The sequence below is a fragment of the Carcharhinus amblyrhynchos genome, chromosome 27 (genome assembly GCF_965287045.1).
Source record: "Carcharhinus amblyrhynchos chromosome 27, sCarAmb.v2.hapA, whole genome shotgun sequence".
NCBI classification, from domain to species: domain Eukaryota; kingdom Metazoa; phylum Chordata; class Chondrichthyes; order Carcharhiniformes; family Carcharhinidae; genus Carcharhinus; species Carcharhinus amblyrhynchos.
In genome coordinates, this window is record NC_137350.1 from 11,946,152 (window position 1) to 11,969,288 (window position 23,137).

Genomic DNA, 23,137 nt, shown 5'->3' on the forward strand with positions numbered 1-23,137 from the left:
ACAATCCCACCCAGGCCCTACCCCCATATCCCTACACGTTATACCCACTAATCCCTCTAACCTACACATCCCTGGACACTAAGGGGCAATTCCTTAGCATGGCCAATCAACCTAACCCGCGCATCTTTAGACTGTGGGAGGAAACCGGACCACCCAAGGGAAACCCACACAGACACGAGGAGACAGTGACTCAAGCTGGGAATCGAACCCAGGGCCCTGGAGCTGTGAAGCAGCAGTGCTAACCACTGTGCTACTGTGCTGCCCTGTTAGAATTTTATATAAGTCTCTATGAGATCCCCCCTCATTTGTCTGAACTCCAGTGAAGACAATCCTAGTCTAGTCAATCTCTCCTCATAAATCAGATGAGGAGACACTTCTTCACCCAAAGAGTGCTGAGCCTGTGGAATTCATTACCACAGGAAGTAGTTGATGCCAAAACATTGAATATATTCAAGAGGTGGCTGGATATAGCACTTGGAGCAAATGGGATCAAAAGGTTATGGGGAAAAAGCGGGATTAGACTATTGAGTTGGATGATCAGATGATCGTAATGAATGGTGGGGCAGTCTCAAGTAGTCAAATGGCCTCATCCTGCTCCTATCTTCTATGTCTCTATATTTATTATGCCCAGCACTGTTAACTATTAAATAGGAAGCTATGGGTGAGAACAGATGTGGGTGGGCATGTAGTATGGTGCCATTGACATCCATGCCGGTTTGCCGGCACCATCACAGCACTGCTGCCTGACAGCGCCAGGAGCCCGGGTTCAAATCAACCTGTTGAGTCACTGTCAGTGCGGGGTTTGCATGTTCTCCCTGTGTCTGCGTGGTTATTTATGGGTGCTCCAGTTTGCTCCCATAGTCCAAAAGACATGCCATTTCGGTGCATTGGCCATGCTAAATTCTCCTCCAATGTACCCAAACAGGCGCCAGAGTGTGGTGACTAGGGGATTTCCACAGTAACTTCATTCCAGCGTTAATGTAAGCCTACTTGTGACACTAACACTTAAACTATCTTCCCCATCTATTTGATAAATGAATTCAGAAATCAATAATTGCTTACTCGGGTCTCTGTCTGCGTGGAGTTTGCATGTTCTCCCCATGTCTGTGTGGGTTTTCCCTGGTTCTTCCGGTTCCCTCCCACACTCCAAAGGTGTGCAGGCTGGGTTGTTTGGCTATGTTAAATTGCCCCTTAGCATCAGGAGGATTAGTAGGGTAAATACGTGGAGTTATGGGGATAGGGCTGGGTGGGATTGTGGTCAGTGCAGACTCAATGGGCCAAGTGGCCTCCTTCTGCACTGTAGGATTCTGGAGCAAAGTGTACCTTTCTATATCTCACCCCTGAGTCACTTTCCCTGATCAGAGTGGGGTTGCTGACCTGCAAACCACAGGATGTCAATCAGGGCAGCTTTAAAGCCAATTATCAGATGCTAATTGGAATTTCTCAGTCAGGCTGCAGGTCCCACATAGCCTGGGGAAGAGGGCAGCTGCCTGGATGAGGCCTACAAGGGCCAGCACTCCTGACCAGCTTTCAGTCTCTCCCCACCTACCTGACTACAGCTACAGTCATGGACTACCCAATGGATATGGTCTATAATTGTGGCCCAGGAGCTGTGGCTGTGTATTTTTAACTCAGAAGATTTAAAAGTTCTGAGAAGGTGCCTCAAGATGGAGACTTCCTTTCTCTCCGTTTGCTCCTATAGCAGGCTGCAACTCCTTCTGTGCCGGTGTGCCTTCTGTCTGGCCCCCCTCCACCTCCCACCCCCACACCCAATCTCCCCCCACTCAACTGCGCGAACTCGCTCACCATTCTTTCTTGCAATCGTTGGCTAATAACTAGCCCATTCATGGAAAAGCACTGTCTGTTCCCCTTCCAGTGGAGAGACGAGGAGTTACAAATCCCAGGGGATTAACCCATGGAAGACTTGAAACCAAAATTGAGAATTTTAAAATTAAGGTGTGGCTGGACTGGGAGCCAATGTCAGTCAGGGAGCGCAAGGATAAAAGATGAACGGGACCTGGGCGAGTTTGGACACAGTGAACGTTTATTGTTTATAATCGGAGAAAAGCACCGATCACTCATCAGGGATTGGGTTACTGAGACTGGGAACATGAGGACAGATAGAAAGGCAAAATACTGTGGGCGCTGGAATCTGAAACAAAAACAGAAAATGCTGGAAAAACTCAGCAGGTCTGGCAGCATCTGTGGGGAGAGAATAGAGCCAATGTTTCGAGTCAGAGTCATCTTGACTTATCATCTATTCTCTCTTCACAGATGCTGTCAGACCTGCTGAGATTTTCCAGCATTTTCTGTTTTTGAGAACAGCTATACATGGATGGAAAGCTTGAAGACAGCAGAGATGCTGGGATCTGTGTGTGTGTGTGTGTGTGTGTGTGTGTCTGTCTGTCTGTCTGTCTGTGTGCGTGTGTATGTGTATCTGTATGAGTGTGTGTACATGTGTGCATGTATATGTGTGCATGTGTATGTATGTGTGTGCATGTGTGTGTACGTGTATCTGTGTGTGCATGTGTGTGTGTACATGTGTGCATGTATATGTGTGCATGTGTATGTACGTATGTGTGTGCATGTGTATGTGTACATGTGAGACAGATTTTTAAGTGGTAATGGGTTGAAAGATTATGGGGAGAAGGCAGGAAATTGGGGATGAGGAACATATTAGCCATGAGCAAATGGTGGAGCAGACTCGATGGGCTGAATGGCCTAATTTTGTTTCTGAATCATATTTTTTACAGGACGTTAACCCCTCCCACCTTTCCTTGATTCTTTGCACCAAATCTTTGCTGTTAACACTGAGTATACAACCCCTTGACTCAAATCCACAGGCACTCCCACCCCACTAAGCCTTGATTTGAACCACATGAACTCACCACAACTTGCTCCTTGTGTGATCTGACTGTTGCCCCAAACCATTGGTTAGATTTATATTCCGTTATAACTTCTGGTGAATGTTGGATAAGTTGGTCACCTGCAGGTAAAAATTCAGGTTATTGAAAATCTGCATCTGTATTAAAAGCTGAAAGACATTCAGCTAGTTTATAGACTCTATACATGGAACTTAATTCATCATATCCCTTATCAGAATACCCCACCCTCATTTGCCATTTTTAATTTAGCTTCTTCCTTCAGATTTCCCTACTTTCCTGCTTGTGCAGAATCTTCCTGCGGCACAATTTAATCATAGAATCCCTACAGTGCAGAAGGAGGCCAATCGGCCCATCAAGCCTGCTTGACAACAATCCCACCCCAGGCCATTTCCCTGGAACCCTGTAAATCCCCCTGACAATAAGGGGCCATTTAACATGACCAATCCACCTAACCTGCGCATCTTTTGAGTGTGGGAGGAAACCAGAGCACCCAGAGGAAATCCACCCAGATATGGGGAGAATGTGTAAACTCCACACAGCCAGACACCCAAGGCCGGAATCGAACCCGGGTCACCGTGAGGCAGCAGTGCTAACCATTGTGCTGTCGTGCCGTCCAGTGAGGATAAATAAAGGCAAAATTGGATGCTGGAAATCTGAAATAGAACAATAAACCAGGATTCCACCCAAGGATAGTGCTTGCCCCTTTAACGGGCAAACTCTCAGAAACTCATGTGACCCATTTAGCTAATTGGGCCAGAGCGTGCGATTCCTGGAACTGGGTTTTCCTTGCAGTTAGGAGTTTCAAGTTGTAGAGTACAGTAGTCTTTACATCACTCTCTGTACATAATTATTTACCTTAATAAATCATTCATTCGCTAATGTATTTGGTATTCGTCCGTCTTTGCAGGAAGTACATTTCCTTAAGTAGCAGACTGGGCCGTGGTGTTTGCAAGGTTACTCAGTCATGGGGAACGTCATAACAAATCTCAAGCCTGTCCTCAACCAGGACAGAGTACAGATGCTTTAATCATCTCCTGAAAATTCAGGCTCTTCAATCTTGAATGAGAGGAGGCCTAAGATGCCAGGTGGAGTAACAAATGTTTATCAAGAGCACCATTTCAAGATAAACTCTGACTCAGAACAAGAGGCAGAGGCGCAAACTAGCAAAAGGAAATGTAAGGACTTGGGAGTATTTCTCTACACAAAGTGGGTCATTTAGCAACATCAGATTGGCCACTTATGAGACAACTTCATTTCCAGATGGCCTGAAGTGTAGCTGTTGGTGTAATATAAAAAAAACGACAGCTAACTTTCACCTAACAAGGTCTCCACTTATTTTTAAACTTTTTTTTCTTTGTCACATATACCGAGATACAGTAAAAAGGATTGTTCTATGAGCTATCCGTACAAATCATACCGTACGTAAGTATATCAGGGTATGGATCAGAGAGCAGAATATATGTCGCAGCTACAGAGAAGGTGCAGAGAAGATCAGTTCACTATCAATGAAATCTGAGAGACAGGAGATTTTCACAGTAACTTCATTGCAATGTTAATGTAAGTCTACTTATGACATTAATCAATAAACTAAATAAACTAGATCCGTTCAAAAGTCTGATAACAGCGGGAAAGAAGCTGCTCTTGAGTATCTTGCGCTATACAAAGCATACCATTCATAGAGATGGAAAAGAAAGAGTGGAGAATGTAGGGTTACAGTCATAGCTCAGGTGTAGAGGGAGAATAGAACCAGAATAAAAAGATAGAATTAGAAGGTATACTGGGCACAGCTTGCAAGAGGTTGCCACGCTCCAGTGCCATCTTTTGGTACGTGTTTTCAAACTTCTGTATCTTCTGCCAGATGGATGAGGGTGGAAGAAAATACGTTCGGGCTGGTAGGGGTCTCTGATTATGTTGGCTGCTTTTCTGAGGCAGTGAGAAGTGTAGACATAGTCATTGGATGGGAGGCTGGTTTATGTTATTGACTGAGCTGTGTTCACAGCTCTATAATTTCATCCAGTCTTGGGTACAGCAGTTGTCATACCAAGCTGTGATACATCCAGATGGGATGCTTTCTATGGTGTATCTATTGAAGTCGATGAGAGTCATTTAGACATGTTGAATATCCTTCGTCTTCTGAGGAACTAAAGGCATTGATGTACTTTCTTTACTGCAGCATCTACGTGGGTGCACCAGGACAGATTGGAAATGACATTTACCCCTAGGACCCTGAAGCTATCAACCATTTCCAGCTCAGCACACGTCACAAACAGCACCGGGATAAATAAACAGGTAATCTGTTTTTAGTGGTATTGATTGAGTGGTAAATGTTGGCTTGGTGAGCAGGAGAACTTCCCTTCAGGTATTCCAACAGGTTTTTGCAACCTCTGTTCCCACCTTGAGAACACAGTCAGAAGTCTCACAACACCAGGTTAAAGTCCAACCAATTTCTTTGATAGTAAACCCACAAGCTTTTGTAAGTGCTGTTCCTTCGTTAGGTGTGTGGAAAGTTCCTGGAAAGTTCCACACACCTGACGAAGAAACAGCACTTCCGAAAGCTTGTGGGTTTACTATCAAAGAAACTGGTTGGACTTTAACCTGGTGTTGTGAGACTTCTGACTGTGTTTACCCCAGTCCAACGCTGGCTTCTCCATATCATGCCCACCTTGAGAAACCAGATTAGGCCTTAGCTCAACACTTCGTCCGAAAGATAGCACTCTGTCAATATTGTGTTGAAATTAGACCCTGCGGTATGTGCCCAAGACACGGGAATGGAAGCCGGATCCATAACATCTTGACTCTGAGGTAAGGCAGCTACCAACTGAGCCGATATTGATGCTTTCTTCTTCTTGAGTTCTCTGCCCGAAGGCAGGTCTGGCCCACAGCCTCAGCACAGGCAGTGCAGAGGGACAGTTCCCAAATCAACCCTAGTCAGAACGTGTACTGAACCTTTGTGTTGTTGGCACCAACACGACTGTCCTGAACCAACTGAGTCACCCAACACCTGCTCCTGAAGGAGTGCAAGTTACACTTTTAAAGTTTTAAAGTTTATATGTTAGTGTCACAAGTAGGCTTACATTAACACTGCAATGAAGTTACTATGGAAATCCATGCATTTACATTAAAAAAACCCATGAAATGTATGTTGTAGCCTGGAGCTGATGTTTCTGACAGAACTGTGTCTATTTCCTCTTATCACCTGTCCATAAGCAGAAAGGGTTGTGAATTTAAAGTGTGCAGTGGTGGGGTTTACCAATCCCTTGGTTTGGAAATTACAGATTATTCACAGCAAACTGACATTATGGTCAACTCAGGAGGCTTGTTTGTTTCACATTGAAAAGAAACCCAGGGGAGGAGTGTCCACAATGTCCCACTCCAACACACACACACACACACACACGCACGCACGCACACACATACAGACACACACACACACGCATGCACACACATACAGACACACACACACACACACACAGAAACACTAGACACAGAAACACATAGACACACACACAAACTTAGACATACGCACATTGTCACATATGCACACACAAACACACACACAGAAACACATAGACACAGAAACACATAGACACACACACAAACTTAAACATATGTACAGTCACATATGCACACAAACACAGAAACATGCACATACATGCACACAGCACGCAACCAACACAGAGGTGTGCACACACACATGCAAATACACACAGACACACATTTACACAAGCAGGTATTCACGCACACAATGCAGGTAGCAAAATGGAGTATTACAGTACAAGATCCACTGAATTGAATATTAGTTCATGTGATTTACAGAGACCAGAGGGTGTTTCCTTTGTGGCAGTGCTCAGTTACGATCAGTTTCTTGAAATCAATGATGTTACACGATGGGTTTTCTGTGCTTAGAGTGCTGACAGGTATTGGTCAGAGACTTTTAAAATCAAGCGGGCTTCCTGAAGTTAAGAGGTGGCGATTGATTGCTTACTCAGCTGGGCTGCTCACCTTTCCAGCTGATGTTAACACACCAGTCTGCGGATTTCCCCAAAATCAAAAACATATCATAAATTCAAAATGGTCACTCGAGTCATGTGACCTTCTTTCTCCACAGTGACTTCCAAAAGGGAACTGATTTTGGGATTGATAATTTCCTACTCATTATTTATGGAAAGAATACCATCTTTACTAAGGGTTAGGAGTCGAAAAGCAATTGCTTAGGCAAACACACTGACTCCGGTAGCAAGGGGAGCTTATCAGCTGCTGAATGATGACCCTTTGATTCCCCTTTGAAGTGGACCTGGATAGTTCTGGGTGTGATATGAGTTGTTAGAAGCTCTGGAATCATAATCAGTTTTGACGTGCACGACCCCTGATTGTCGTAATGAGAAGGGGTCTGCACAATGAGGTGTGAGATACAATTGGCTCAGGAAATAACTATTTTATTCTTGTAACTCCAAGGACTATCTCCAGACAACAGGTCAAGTCTGTCATCAGGTGACTTGTAGCAGCCATCATTTGGTTCACCAGGAAATCCATCTTAAAAAATGGCTATAAGAATAAAGTTCTAGATTTCCTTTTAATGTCCCAGGATCCAATGCTTTTGAAGAGTGATGCTAGCAGAGGCTCTAATACTCCCTCCAAAATATGGCTGACCAGGTGTCACTCCCTGCTCACTATTGGAATGTACTGAACAGATTCACAAGTTGATAATCAACCTGGTTGGCCACATTATGAACATAAAAGGAAGACTGTCTTTGCTATAGATGGAGTGCAGCAAAGGTTTACCAGACTGATTCCTGGGATGGCAAGTCTGTCATACGAAGAAAGACTAAATCAGTTAGAATTGTATTCATTGGTGTCTAGAAGATTGAGAGGGGATCTTAAAGAAGCTTATAAAATTCAAACAGGATTAGACAGGGTACATTCAAAGGAATGTTCCAATGGAGGGGGAGCCCAGAACTAGTGTCAGAATTTGAGGATAAGGGGTAAATTTTTTAGGACTGAGGTAAGGAGAAATACCTTCATCCAGAGGGTGGTGAATCTGTGGAATTCACGACTGCTGAAAGTTGTTGAGGCCAAAACATTGTGTGATTTCAAGAAAAAATTAGATTTAGCTCTTGGGACTAACGGGATCAAGGGATATGGAGGGAAGGTGGGATCCCGATATTGAATTTGATGGTCAGCCATGATCAAAATGAATGTTCGCCTCCTGTTCATGTGTCCATCAAGATACACCTTGAACGTTGTTAGAATGCCTGCTTCTACCATCTCCCTCCAGCAGTGCTTTCCAAGCACCCACCACCCTTGTGTGAAAGACTTCTCCTCACGTCTCCCCTCCTGAGCTTTATTTTAGCACTGAGGCTCTGACTCCTGCTCCGGTCCAACGGTAAATTCAGGTTTTCACTCCGGGTGAATGTGGGACATAACTGACTGCACTCTCTGATTGATTGTATCCACTTGCCCAATCTCACGTCACTCATGATTACAAAGGTTTACCATTGAATGAATCAACATTTGATTTGGGACTGCTGCAAGTGAACAAATGAATGGTCAAAATCCAGGCAGCTGCCAGGATCCCTCTGGCCTGCAGCAATGCCACCTTCGAGTGGGTAAGGGATGGCTTTTGGGAACTCAGGGCTCAGACCTGAAAAGGTTTCTTGCAGTATTGATTGATAGACATATTTACACACTGGCAGGACTACAGGGATAGCAACCCTTCTTGTCTTCAAAATATCATCACGGCATTCACCTGAGAGGGTAGACAGGCTTTGGTTTAATCCAAAGCTTGGTGTTATGTTGTTATATAATGAGTAAACAGTTAGGAACTGGTTCATAGAATCATAGAACGCCTACGGTGCTGAAGGAGGCCATTTGGCCCATCGAGCCTGCACCAACAACAATCCTTCACAGGTCTATCCCTGTAAACCTACGTATTTACCCTGCTAATCCTCCTGACACTAAGAGACAATTTATCATGGCCAATCGACCTAACCCGCACATCTTTGGACTGTGGGAGGAAACTGGAGCACCCGGAGGAAACCCATGCAGGCACGGGGAGAACATGCAAACTCCCCACAGACTGTCACCCAAGGCCGGAATTGGACCCGGCTCCCTGGCGCTAACCACTGTGCCACCGTGCCTCCCATAAAGTGTCCTGGGGTGTGTAGGTTGGAGGGATTAGTGAGTAGATGTATAGGGGTATGGGGATAGGGCCTGGGTGGGATTGTGTTCGGTGAAGACTCGATGGGCCGAAGGGCCTGCTTCTGCACTGTAGGGTTCTATCTTCTATGTTCTAAGTTGTTAGGAGAATGTCCCTCTGGGGTGCCACATTTGTTGCTACATTATAGTCAGGTGCTGAGCAACAATGTAGCCATCCGCAAGTCACGTGGAGAGCAGCATGAAGTAGAAGACACAGCATGGTGGCAGTGGATTTCAGTGAATGAAATTAAAATATTTTAACAGATTCAGTGTTGAATTTGATTGCGAAAAATAAATTAACAGCTGAGAGAGGGAAAGAGAAAATTGAGTGAATTAGGCAAGCACTAAATGAACACGAGAACAATGAACACACAGCTATAGCCCTTGATGGATTCAGAAGCTGATGTGTCCTGGAGGTATTTGAGAAGTGTAAACAAACATGTAGATTAACACTCAGGAGCATTTGAAAAGGCAATAGTGAAGAGTAAAGGTTTTGCTGCATCCTCCTGTGGGCAGGAAAAGATTGACATTATTTAATAATTGAAAAATGATTGTGGACAACAGTAAAAACCCAGCCAAAAGGTTGAAAAATTCGGCACCTGTCTCCAGCCAAAGTCAAGTCATCAGATTCACGAGTATAAATTTCAACATCAAAGGTGAGCTGCTGACAACTTCTTAACAAGCTTGAGAAATGTCACCAGGAAATGCAATTTCAAGGAAACGGATAAAAGGCTGATAGATCAACTCATTTGGGATTCCGAACACCCTTGAACGTAAATCAAAAGTGCAACAGTCTCCAAAGCAGCCTTCATGACATACAACAGCGCAGAGTTGCTGAGCAGCGACTGATAGCCAAGTTCCGCACACATGAGGACGGCCTCAACCGGGATCTTGGGTTCATGTCACACTATCTGTAACCCCCACAACTTGCCTGGGCTTGCAAGATCTCACTCACTGTCCTGTCTGGAGACAATACACATCTCTTTAACCTGTGCTTAACCTTCTCTCCACTCACATTGTCTGTGCCTTTAAGACTTCATTAGCTGTAAAGGCTCATATACCAAATCATTATTCGGTAAATTGAGTTTATGAATTTATATGCCCTGTTTGTGAACAGAACTCCCACTCACCTGAAGAAGGAGCAGCGTTCCAAAAGCCAGTGGTGTTTGCTACCAGATAAACTTGTTGGACTTTAACCTGATGTTGTGAGACTTCTTACAGTGCTGAGTTCACTCAGGGATTCAGTGAATTGAAGATGTGGCTTAACACGCAGTCGGAGAACGACATTCTGGAAGGCAGTAGCTAACTGTGAGAACTGCCGGAGAGTTTAAAAGGAGCCAAGCAGAGTGGACACAGCAAGAAGATGAAAAACTGCTGGAAGACAGGCAGAGAATGGTTCAAAGAGTTACATACGCTGCAGAATCACCAGGCAACACTTGAGGACAAGTACTGCCTGGTCAAAGACTGACTTCAGTGTGCTGTTTAACTTAGAAGGGGCACAGCATTTTACCACCATAAAGCACACTGTGTTTATTGAGAAAGAAAACAAGCCGCAACTGGTGTTCAGTTTAACTGTAAAAGTCAGTTGCAAGTTTGAGAATCTAATTTAAAAATGATTGGAACCTTTATTGACAGAGACAGATTGGCCGAAATGTTACCACTATTCATGCCCTCTCTCCTGTGTATTGTATTCGGTAAGAAGTCTGACAACACCAGGTTTATTATTCGGGCCACACCATCCTAGGTGTAATATGAGATGCTGCTGCGATGTGTTCTTGCTGTCTTTTGCTTCCCAGATGTCATTAATAATCACACTTGACAGCTGAAAAAATCAGAAACTCTTTGGCCGGAATTTTCTCACTCCGCCTTCCACGGGAATCGGGGCGGGCAATGGGATGATCTGTTGACTGCAGACGGGATTTTATGGTACTGGGACGAGTAAGGCTGTCAAGTCCCACCCTTTAGGTTTAATTCTGCCATGCTGACTGGTTATCACCTTAGCCTCCAGTGGAGCTGTGAGGTGCGCCCCTCCGAAACACTCACATATAACACATTAGTCCCTAATTGAGTAGTTCCTAGCTGTTTTCAGACATTTACAGATTAAATAACAATCTACAACAGCCACCCACTCCAAAATTTACAGAGTTAACTGCATTTGCTATTGAAGTAATATCTTACCCTTAGTATCGAATGGTATTACACTGCACAGGCTCCGATTACTTGACCACGGACAGAGAAACACTGATCCACCCGCAATTACATTTTCTTGTGTCGTATTTGCCTTGGGGGCACCAATCAGGATACCTGAACTGGAAGGAAGCAGAAAAATATTTAAAACATGTTTCTCTATTGTAAGATATTGCTCTATTCTTATTAACTATTCCCAGGAATTGGCAATGATTCTATCTCTTCTCTAGACTGATAAACTTCTGATTCCTTTTCTTCAAAAGTGTCGATGGTTAAGTGAAGTGCTTTCCTTTGCTTTGTGCATCTAAGTTTAGCTGAAACTTCTCTGCATTCTATTAAATTATATTGAGAAGGGATTTGAGGAAAACCTTTCTCACCCAGAGGGTTCTGGGAATCTGGAGCTCACTACCTGAAAGGGTGGTAGAGGTGGGAACTCTTACAACAATTCAAAAGTGTTTAGACGAGCACTTGAAATGCCATTCAAGTCTACAGACTAAGTGCTGGAAAATGGGATGAGAATAGATTGGTGTTTGATGGACAGTGCGGACATGATGAGACAAAGGGCTATAAAAGTCTGTTAGAATCTGGACCCATCCTTTTCTGAACCCTTTATAGAAGATCATGGACTCCCTACAGTGCAGAATGAGGCCATTCAGGCCATCAAGTCAGCACCAACTCTCCAACAGAGCATCTTACCCAGACCCACCACCCCCATCCTATCCCTATAATCCTACACATTTACCCTGCTTACCCCCCAGCTTACATATCTTGCAACACTAAAGGGCAAATTATCATGGCCAATCCATCTAAATTTCATATCTTTGGACTGCAGGAGGAATCTGGAACACTTGGAGGAAATCCACGCAGTCATGGGGGGAACATGCAAACTCAACACAGGCAGTCACTCAAGGCTGGAATTGAACCCGAGTCCCTGGCACTCAGAGGCAGCAATGCTTCCTTATGCCTCAAAGGGCAATGGCCTCTTAACTTTGTAATAATGTGTGTTTTGTTTACCTTCTATATTTCAATATCCCCAGTTTCTTCTTCTTTCTCCCCAATGTCTGTATTCTATGTGTGCAGTTTTGGTCGCCGCACTTGAGCAAAGATATTTTGGCCTTGGAGGGAGTGCAGAGGAGGTTCACTAGGCTGATACCGGAGATGAGGGGGTTGGACTATGAAGATAGACTAAATAGACTGGGTCTGTACTTGTTGGAGTTTAGAAGGATGAGGGGGGATCTTATCGAGACGTATAAGATAATGAAGGGGATGGATAGGGTAGAGGTAGAGAGGTTCTTCCCGCTCAGAAAGGACAGCAGGACTAGAGGGCACAGCCTCAAGATAAGTGGGGGGTGCAGTTTAGAACGGAGTTGAGGAGGAACTTCTTCACTCAAAGGGTGGTGAATCTCTGGAATTCTGTGCCCGTTGAAGTGGTGGAGACTACCTCGCTAAATATATTTAAGTCACGGGTAGATAGGTTTTTGATAGGCAAGGGAATTAAGGGTTATGGGGAGAAAGCGGGAAAGTGGAACTGAGCCACTTCAGATCAGCCATGATCTTATTGAATGGGGGGGGGCAGGCTCGAAGGGCTAGATGGCCTACTCCTGCTCCTACTACTTATGTTCTTATGTCTTGTAATCTGTGACTAATTATCTGCCTTTCATTCCATGTCCTAGTCCACCTCCTAGCCCTTGCTTACATCTTTGTAAGATCTTGCTTCCCTTTCTATCTCATGGCTCCAGCAGTGCATTAAGCCTGAAAGTGACTTCTAGCACTTTTATTCAAAACTTTTGGAAGCAAAATGATCCAAAGTCAAAACTCTAACCTCAGTACTGAATCACTCGATGTCTTATAGAATCATTTGTTTTGAGACTTACAAAACACAGAGTAAAGAATAATAATGTCAAAGGATTGGAATATACACCCCTTGCATAATTATGTCGCAATTTTATTTCACCTCATAACTGTGTGCTAATTTGTATAAAGCACTAACTGAAAAAAATACACCAGTGAGAAGGTAGGCTATGCCTCGGACAGAGTCAATTTGTTCTGTACAATTACATCCCCACTGGGAGGGATGGTTTTGTTTCATTATTTGTTTCTGGGGAATGACCATCATTGAGAAGGGCAGTGCTTATTACCCATCCCTAATTAACTTTGTAAAGGTAAGCCAAAGGTGTAGAGGGGAAAACCTCAATTAAAATGTTTAAAATAATTTGAATGTATCCTCTCTAATTACAGAAAATCATGTCGAAATTGTAACACAGAAAATAGCCAATAGAGGCAATTAGTCTGTGGTGCTGTTTATTCTCCACATCATCTGTAATCCTAGTCTTTGTTTTTGTATCTATCTTGCTCCCAAACCTGTTGATCCCTTATCATTGGTCACCCCTGAAGAACAACAAGAGCGATCTATATTTACGTAGCGCCTTTCATGTAATGAAAGATGTTGCATGGGAGAATTATGAAACAAATTATGAATCAACTGAGCCACATAAGGAGGTGTTAGGTCAAAAGCTCGGTCAAAGAGGTTGGTTTTTAAGCAACCATCTTAAAGGTGAAATGTAAAGCAGAGAGGCAGAAAGATGCAGACAGGGAACTGGAAAATTTCAGGCCAATGCAACCAAAGGTAAAATGATAGATGTGGTGACTGTCCCTTCAAGGGCAACACCGCAGAGGAGGATCACTTGATTTGAGTGCCCAGTTGGGATTGAGGGTGAGAATCTCCCCGGGGATGGAGCTCTCTCTTCGAGAGAAGATAATCTGAAGACATGTAGAGACTGAGGCAGCCAGGGGGCTGCTGGCCTCTGTTAATAAATATCCTTTGCATTCCTGACAAAGTCTCTGGTGTGCATCATTATATTGGCAACAAGGGTAACATGTATTATGAGGACACTGTCTGTGGCCCGAGATGAGTGAGTAGTGAGATTTTGAGAGATTGAGGGACAGACGCAGAGTAAACCTGAATTAGCCGGTACAGTCAGAAATTTAGAAATATATAGAGAAAAAAGTGAAGAGAAAATAACCATCAGAAGCAAGAGTTTTAGAAACCCTACAATGCAGAATGAGGCCATTCAGCCCATCAAGTTTGCACCAACAACAATCCCACCTATCCTTATCCCTGTTACCCACATGTTTACTCCAATAATCCCTCTAGCTAATCATTCCGGGACACTAAGGCGCAATTTGGCATGGCCAATGCACCTAACCCGTACATCTTTGGACTGTGGGAAGAAACCGGAGCACCCGGAGGAAACCCATGCAGACACAAGGAGAATGTGCAAACTCCACACAAACAGGAATCGAACCCAGATTTCTGGAGCTGTGAGGCCATTGTGCCGTCCTTGTTTTGTCTTTAAGGAAAAGTGGAACTTAAGTTTAAAAAAAGGACAAAGAATTGCTACAAGATTTTTTATTTAAAAAAGCAAAGAGAAGACAGAGCAGTGTTCTGAGTGAAAAATAAAAAAAATGCCCCACAGAGTTGTAGCTCAGTCTCCAGAGAGAAGGAAAGTGAAGAGATTGAGATTGCCCGGCTCTCCATCCAAGCCCAGCCTGAGGGGATCAGGGTAGCAGTCCCTGCACTGAGAAACTGCATGATGTGGAGATCTATCAATTAAACTGGTTGGACTTTAACCTGGTGTTATGAGACTTCTTATTGAGAGACTGCAGGCAGCAAGTTCCAAGGTTTCAGAGTGTAATCCTCAAACTATTCAGAAAATAAGTTGAAAAACCTCGAGAGTGTTGGATCTCACAGTGAAACTGAACTGGCACATCAAAGGAAGAGAAGAATGGACTCTCCAAATGGCCAGAGAGAAAAAAACTTGTAGAGATCACCAAGAGAACTTCCTGTCGGTAAAAATAAGATTTTTAAAAAGTTCAAAGGATGACCTACCAGGTTCTCATCTATAAACGTACGGGAAAATCACAGAGAACCAGAGGACAGAAGTTGACAGTCTCAAAGCAGTAATGTATTTAAAAAGATATGACATTTAAAGAGATATTACATTTAAAGTGGTGATACATTTAAGATAGGAAGCACAAGCAGGAAAAGAGGGCAATGAACAGGAAAATTGGGGAAGATAGAGGACAATTCTTAAAAAAGGTCCATAAGCAGTGTCAAAGTCACAGAAAAGGCAATGAAAGACCTCAGAGGAGGAAATGTCTGTTCGGGAAGGAAATCTGCCATCCTTACCTGGTCTGGCCTACATGTGACTCCAGAATCACAGCAATGTGGTTGACTCTCAACTGCTCTCTAAAATGACTGAACAAGCCACTCAGTTCAAAGCCAACTAAAGATGGGCAGTAACTGCTGGCCAACCAGCAATTCCCATGTCCAATGAATTAGTTAATAAGAATGAAGACCTTAGAGTAGAGGCAACGAAAGACCCCAGGAACACACTCAAAGACCCCAGGAGGACAATAAAAGGCTCCAAAAGGAAGGCAATGACAGAAGACACTAGAAGGAGAACAACAAAAGACATTAAATGACCAAATAAAGGAGAGTGAGAGAACTGCAGAATGGAAGCAAGTCAACACTTGGTCAGAGACAGAGGCAGTGAAGCTAAATAGGGTTTAGCTGAAGTTAAGATGAGTAGAAATGAAGATTCCATTTGTGAAATGTATATGTTGAAATTCCCCTTGACAGAAATTATAGACTTCTAAAGAAACCAGGCCAATTGAGCGTAAAAAAGAAATCAGGAAAAAGAATTAAAGCTTTGGAGGAGATACTAAAACAACAAGATGAAATGACTGACAAAAGAGTTGCAATAAATTGATGAAATGAAGCTAAGGAGAAGGAGAATTTAATGAGATAATGGATAATATACTGAACCCTTGAAAACGCAGCTAGAAAATAAGAACAAGTCCAGTGAAGAACTGAATCGGGAGAATCAGAGCTTGAAGGAGGAAGTTTGACAATGAGGAATTAACTGAGAAGGGAAAAATATTGAAATTGACAGCTGAACCAGCAATTCAGACAGAGAAAGAAACTGAGATTACATGCCAGAACGAGATTGCTGAAATAGCCACGTGAATGGAAAAGCAGCAAGCCTGTATGGAGCCGCTCCACACAAGACTATAATTGGAATTGTATGTAGTTTAAGCCTACCAATAAGAAATTATGCTTGGATACATAGTCCAATCAATGACCCATTAAGAAATATTTTGGAAATCGTAAGCACCAAAGTACATAATGAACCTATTATAGACAAAACTGATATTTCCGCAGAAACAAGTAGTAATGAACTGCCTATGCCAAACGAGGGACCCGTTCTTTGCAGTTCCTGTTATGTCAACCCTGTAGAAGCATCTCAGTCTACAGATTTACACCATTCTACACAAAACACAAAAACCCCTCTAAGACTCAATTTATAATTGTCCAACTCAGGTCTATAACGTTTAGTTAGAGTTTAGGACTAAGTAACTTAGTTATTGAAGATTGTATAAATGAGTTAAAGGGGGAGGGATGTGGTGATTGTGGTGTTTGTCCCATTAAAGACAATACAGCAGAAGAGGATCACCGGACTTGAGAGGTCAATGGGACTGAGAGTGGGTAATCACACCAGTGGGTGGAGTCCTACCTTAGGCAGAAGACAGTCCGAAGACACGTGGAAAACATGTTTTTATCACATCAAGACATTTTCTGTCATAGTGAGAGGATTTGAGTATAGGGAAAGGGATGTTTTGCAGCAATTGTATAAAGCATTGGTGAGATCACATTTGGAGGAAGGATGTCCTTGCTATAGAGGGAGTACAGCAAAGGTTTACCAGGCTGATTCCTGGGATGGCAGGTCTGTCATATGAGAAGAGATTAAGTCGGCTAAGATTATATTCACTGGAGTTTAGAAGAGTGAGAGGGGATCTCATAGAAACTTATAAAATTCTAACAGGGCTAGACGGGGTAGATTCTGAAAGAATGTTCCTGATGGTGAGGGAGTCCAGAACTAGGGGTCATAGTTTGAGGATAAGGGGTTAACTGTTTAGAACTGTAGTGAGGAGAAGTTTCTTTACTGAGAGGGTGGTGAATGTCTAGAATTCACAACCACAGAATGTAGTTGAGGTCAAAGCATTGTCTGATTTCAGGAAGATATTAGATCTAGCTCTTGGAGCTAAAGGGATCAAGGAATATGGGGGGAAGGGGGGTTCAGAATATTGCGTCTGATGATTAGCCATGATCAAACTGAATGGCAGAGTGGACTCAAAGGGCCGAATGGCCTACTCCTGCTTCTATGTCTATATTTCAATGTAAGGACTGGGGCAGCCAATGGGTTGAGTCACTCACCTGATGAAGGAGCAGCGCTCCGAAAGCTCGTGATTCTGACTAAACCAGTGGGACTTTAACCTGGTGTTGTGAGACTTCAAACTTTATGTCGTCCACAAACTTACTTACCAGCCCTCCCCCGCACCTACCCCCACATTCTCTATATCATTCATATATATCACAAACAGTAAGCAAACCAAGCACTGATCCCTGTGGTACACCACTACACACCAGCCTCTGGTGACACAAACACGCTTCTACCACCACGCTCTGTCTCCTACCACTAAGCCAGATTTGGATCGAACTTGCCAAGTTATCCTGGATCCCATGTGCTTTTACCTTCTTTATAAGTCTCCCATGTGGGTCCTTGTCAAAGGCTTTGCTGAAATCCATCTAAACTACATCAACTGCACTACAGACCCAGTCATCTCCTCACAAAATTCAATTAAGTTTGTGAGACATGGCCTCCCTCTGACAAGGCCATGCTGACTATCCCTGACAGGACTTTGCCTCTGCAACTCTTGCCCTGTCTCCTATTGCTGTATTCACTAGAATGTGACACCGGGAGTATTCCAGAGATTACAACCTTTGAGGTTCTGCTTTTTAATCTGCTGCCTAACTCCCTGAATTCTTCATGCAAGACCTCCCTCTTCATTCTACCTTTATCGTAGTACCGATGTGTACCATGACCTCTGACTTATCACTCTCCGTCTTTAGGATGCCCTGCAGCCATTCAGTGACATCCCTGACCCTGACCCCAGGGTGCAACTCATCATCCTGGAGTCACATCTGCGGCTGGGGAAACACCTATCTGTTCCCCTCACTAATGAATCTCCTTATCACTGTCACTGGTCCTTCCTTCCTCCTGGTCTCTGGTACAGTCATGGGCTTGTGTGTCAGAAGTTTGGCTCTGAATGCACTCCCTTGAGGAACCAGCTTCCAAAATGGAATACTGATTTGCGAGCAGGTCTCTGATTCTGATGAGGGATCCTCCAGACTTGAGAAGTGTGTGTGAGTGTGATCATCGAATCGTTAAAACCCTACAGTGCAACAAGAGTCTCCATCGAGTCTGTACCGACCACAATCCCACATAGCGCCCACCCCCATATCTTTACATATTTACCCACTAATCCCTCTAACCTACGCATCTCAGGACACTAAGGGTAATTTTTAGCATGGCCAATCAAACTAACCTGTACATCTTTGGACTGTGGGAAAAATGTGGAGCATCCAGAGGAAACCCACGCAGGCACGAGGAGAATGTGCAAACTCCACACAGACAGTGACCCAAGCTGGGAATTGAACCCAGGTCCCTGGAGCTGTGAAGCAGCAGTGCTAACCACTGTGCTACCATACCACCCTCAGGGTGGGTGTATTAGATTCAAAGTCTGCAGCGATTTTATTGCATCCAGAGAGAGAGAAGTGGTGGTGACAACAGATACACTTCCTGCAGACTGGCTGTGCTTTGGGTGTGCTTGCTCTTAAATTGTGATTCATTGATCCCTGGGCTGCTACAGAAAGCACCCAACTCTGACAGAGAGCTCTCTAACAGAGAGCTTTCATTTTTTGGGGGGTGGTTGGGAGGGGGAGCAGGGGTGGGGAGGGGTGTGGGGGGGAGGTGGGGACACTCCTGTAATCTTTCTTCCATCGATATTTCTCTCTGGGGGGTGTGATCGAGTTTTACCCCAGCTGCTGTTGGAACTGTTTGCATCTGCATCAGAAGCCACAATGAGTTTAAAGTTTTTAAAGTTTGTTTATTAGCACCACAAGTAGGCTTGCATTAACACTGCAATGAAGTTACTGTGAAAATCCCCTAGTTGCCACACTCTGACGCCTGTTTGGATACACTGAGGGAGAATTAAGCATGGCCTAGGCGCCTAACCAGCACATCTTTCAGACTGTGGGACAAAACCGGAGCACCCAGAGGAACCCTCGCAGACATGGGGAGAATGTGCAGACTCCATACAGACAGTGACCCAAGCCAGGTATCGAACCCTGGTCCTTGGTGCTGTGAGGCAGCAGTGCTAACGCCTGGGCCTGGCTGTTTCTGGCACTGCTGGCCATCGCTATCCCCATCGTGGGAATCTGGACAATATAAGGAACAATTTCTTCTCACCCTGACCCAGGTTCTTTCCATTGGAGCTCACTCACTCTCACTCACTGCTCTCTGTAAGTCTGCCAGTGTGCAGACAGTGTGTAGACTAACAGGCTGCTGATTCCCTCTTACTCATTATAGTCTCTCACTCTGAGTCAAAATTATCTCCTTCGTCTAAAGCAGCATTTCCTGATTCTTTTTGTCCATTTAAACCCGTGGCCTATTCTATTTTTGAGATAAAGGTTCCTCTGATCCCTTCTTTCCAAGTGGTTCTATTTTATGCTTTCTAGAATTTTCCCTGCAAATCACTTTTTTAGTTCATTGTATTTGAATTCCAGCAGCAGCCGCCCTGTTGGGATTTGAACCATTGCCCCCAGAGGGGGTTGGGTCTGTAAGTTATTGGAATCATAGAATAGAATCATAGAATCCCTACAGTGCAGAGGAGGCCATTCGGCCCATTGGTCTGTACTGACTCTTTGACAGAGTAGCTTACCCAAGCCCTCATCCCTGCCCTATTACTGTAGCCCCATATATTTTTCATGGATAAGTTATCTAACCTACACATCCTGGGAAACTTTAGGGCAATTTAGCTTGGTTAATCCACCCAAACTGCACATCTTTGAGCAAAGATGGGGGGAGGAAACCGGAACACCTGGAGGAAACCCACACAGACACAGGGAGAATGTGCAAACCCCACACAGATAGTCACCGAAGGCTGGAATTGAACCCTGGCACTGCGAGACAGCAAGGCTAACTACTGTGCCACCTTTTACTCATAGTGACTGCTCATTGTTGCTGTGAACATTGTATGCATCATGACAAGGTTATGGGGTGAACTTTCCTATTCCGTCCGCCCCAGAAATTGGAGTGGGCAAGGGGTGGACCATGGACTATTGAGATCAAGCAGGATTTTCTGATTTCGGGGCAAACGCAGCTGGGACCCAAACTGGGAATTGAACCCAGGTCCCTGGAGCTGTGAGGCAGCAGTGTTAACCACTGTGCCACCCGCAGCTCAGTGATATTACTACTCTGTCTTCACTACCATTTCTCTCCTTTTAAAAGCCTTCTGACATTAGTATTCAGTCCTGATCTGCCCACCCCCACTTACCAGGTCTGGTTCCCTTGCCCAGAGATCTTTGGCAATAGTGATAGGTGTGATACAAATATGATTCTTTTCATGACAGTAAAACTCTGAGGTATTTCTCAACCTCCGTGTTCTGCTCACCTCAACCATCACCTTTTGCCAGGACAGCTTTGATGCCACATTCTCGGTGCTCTTTGGGTGACCAAGGGGTGCTCTCCTGTCCATTGGCAAAGTCAAACGCATGCCAGTGGCCAGCTCCTTATACCCAGGCGCTCAAAAGCACTGTTAACTCCTGTGTTGGACAGTGACCCTGGATATAATCCCAGACCTCAGCACTTTGTAAAGCACTTTGCTAAATTCTTGAGCAACGAACTAAAATTCGATGCGCGAAAGACCAAAGCAGCAGGAAAATACTTACATCCCGTTAGCTGGCATGTAGAACTCGACGGAAAATCCAAAATAGCTTCCTGCGGGTCCTGAGTAAACAGCTGGATTCTCTGCATCCAAATTAAATGCGTGGATGTGCAATAGGAAGAAGGAAAAAAATGGCAGAATTCCCCTCAAATAGCACAGGAGTGGTTCCCACACCAGCCTGGGACAGGGCAGCATCATTACAAGCTCGTAACTGTGCCTGCATCAAACACAATGAAGAGAAATAAAAGTCAAATAAGTGTCCGATCATCGGTCACTCCCTCAAATCAGGAAGGAAATTGCGCCTGTAGCTTCTCCAGTCTTTAGATCACTGTGGTTAAACATGATTCTGTGAAAATATTTATCAGCGCACGCTGTGACATGCCTCCGTCAAGGAAAAAGAATGAGTGTTCTGGGTTACAAAGATTAGCCTCGTTCTGTCTTGAAGCTACAGAGTGAACAGACATGTTTAACAAAGCAATGAGATTGTAAAATCTGAAGTAAAATTGGAGCAACAGTCAAACATTGAACACAAGAATGACTTGATGGAAGTAGTACTGATATATTTATGCAGTGAGGTACTTAGGTGAGACTAAACATAGGTCATAATGTTGCTCCTTCTTTTACTCGAAGGTTGAATTTATATCAAGGATGAGGCAAAAGTTACCTCTTGCTGATCGCTGTCAAGGTCCACTCCAAGATAGCGCTGGGCCATGGTGACTTTTGCAAGCTGTGCCCAGCCTACCCTCAAATTCTATCTTTTACTCTTGTTCTATGTTTCTGACTGTCTCTACACCCTAGCTATGATTGTAACACTACATTCTCCACTGTCTGCTTTGCTTCTCTGTGAACGGTATGTTTTGTCTGCATAGCGCACAAAAAAACAATACTTTTCACTTTATACCAATATATGCGACAATAATAAATCAAATTAAATCAAAAGGATCATCTGTGACCTGATATTGTTCCAAACAGATGTGAGTCAAAGATGGAGAACCACCTATAGTTTGATATTGTCAGACATTGAGAGAGGCGATAATAATAGTTGAGAGAGATGGAAGGTCAGATTGCTGTAATGTGGAGGGAAAGGTTTCTTTTACACAATCACACACAGATATTTGACCCACTGGGTGGGATTTTCCAGCCCCTACCACCGCTTATTTTCCAGCGACCCTGCATGGCTGGCAGCAGGATCTTCCGGTCCCACCGATGTTTACAGGGTTTTGTAACCCCCTCACCCTCCGACATGGGGTACGTCACCAGCAGGACCAGAAGATTCCGCCAAGGTTTCCTCGCACTGCCCAAAGGTGTGCAGATAAGGCTGAGTGGCCATGCTAAATTGCCCCTTAGTGTCAGGGGGTTAGCAGCATAAATAAATGGGGTTACAGGGATGGGGCCTGGGTGAGGTTGTTGTTGGTGCAGACTTGATGGGCTGAATGGTCTCCTCCTGCACAGTAGGGATTCTATGATGCTGCAAACTTTCCCTTATATCGAACATTCTATCAACCACGTACTGTCCAAGGTTGAGTGCCAATCTTCACATCGAACAAAGTCTTGAAATACTCTCTTGTCATGCGATTTTACATCACTGATGTAGTAGACCACCAATTTCCATATTTAATATTAACCCTTCACATTACGGGCAGAATTGCCAGGCCTCTCGCTGTATGTTTTCTGGCAATGGAAATTACTCACCATTGGTGGGATCTTTTGGTCCTATCGATGTTTATGTTTGTGTGGCTTGCTCAAACCCGCGGTGTACGGCAGGCTGCGAAGATTGGGAATGCGTTTGGCAGGACCAGAAGATCCCACTGGCGGGAAGGGCTGGAAAATCTCACTCTATATCTAACATTAACCCTTTATACTGCACCTCTCACCCCACGTCTCTGACCCTAGTAAATACTTAGTGACATTATTCCCTGAAGTCGCTGCCTTCATCCCTGGTTGACAGTGATAAGCTTCCATCAACTTCCTCAACCGTGCTCTTGCTCGCTTATATAAGATTTAATTTCTCCATGTTCTCT

At 44.2% G+C, this 23,137-nt stretch overlaps 1 protein-coding gene across 1 annotated transcript in view; it reads right to left on the minus strand.

Moving 5' to 3' along the window:
- Positions 1-21,449, minus strand: part of LOC145359245 (integrin alpha-8-like) — a 119,664-nt gene extending 98,215 nt beyond the window's left edge. Inside the window, exons 1-3 of the mRNA XM_080213744.1 lie at positions 21,121-21,449; positions 11,259-11,389; positions 2,889-2,986 (exon numbers count right to left, since the gene is read on the minus strand). Coding sequence (XP_080069870.1) covers positions 2,889-2,986; positions 11,259-11,389; positions 21,121-21,314 — 423 coding nt within the window. The 5' untranslated portion in view covers positions 21,315-21,449. The remainder of the gene's footprint in view (positions 1-2,888; positions 2,987-11,258; positions 11,390-21,120) is intronic.
- Between the last annotated feature and the right edge of the window lie 1,688 nt (positions 21,450-23,137).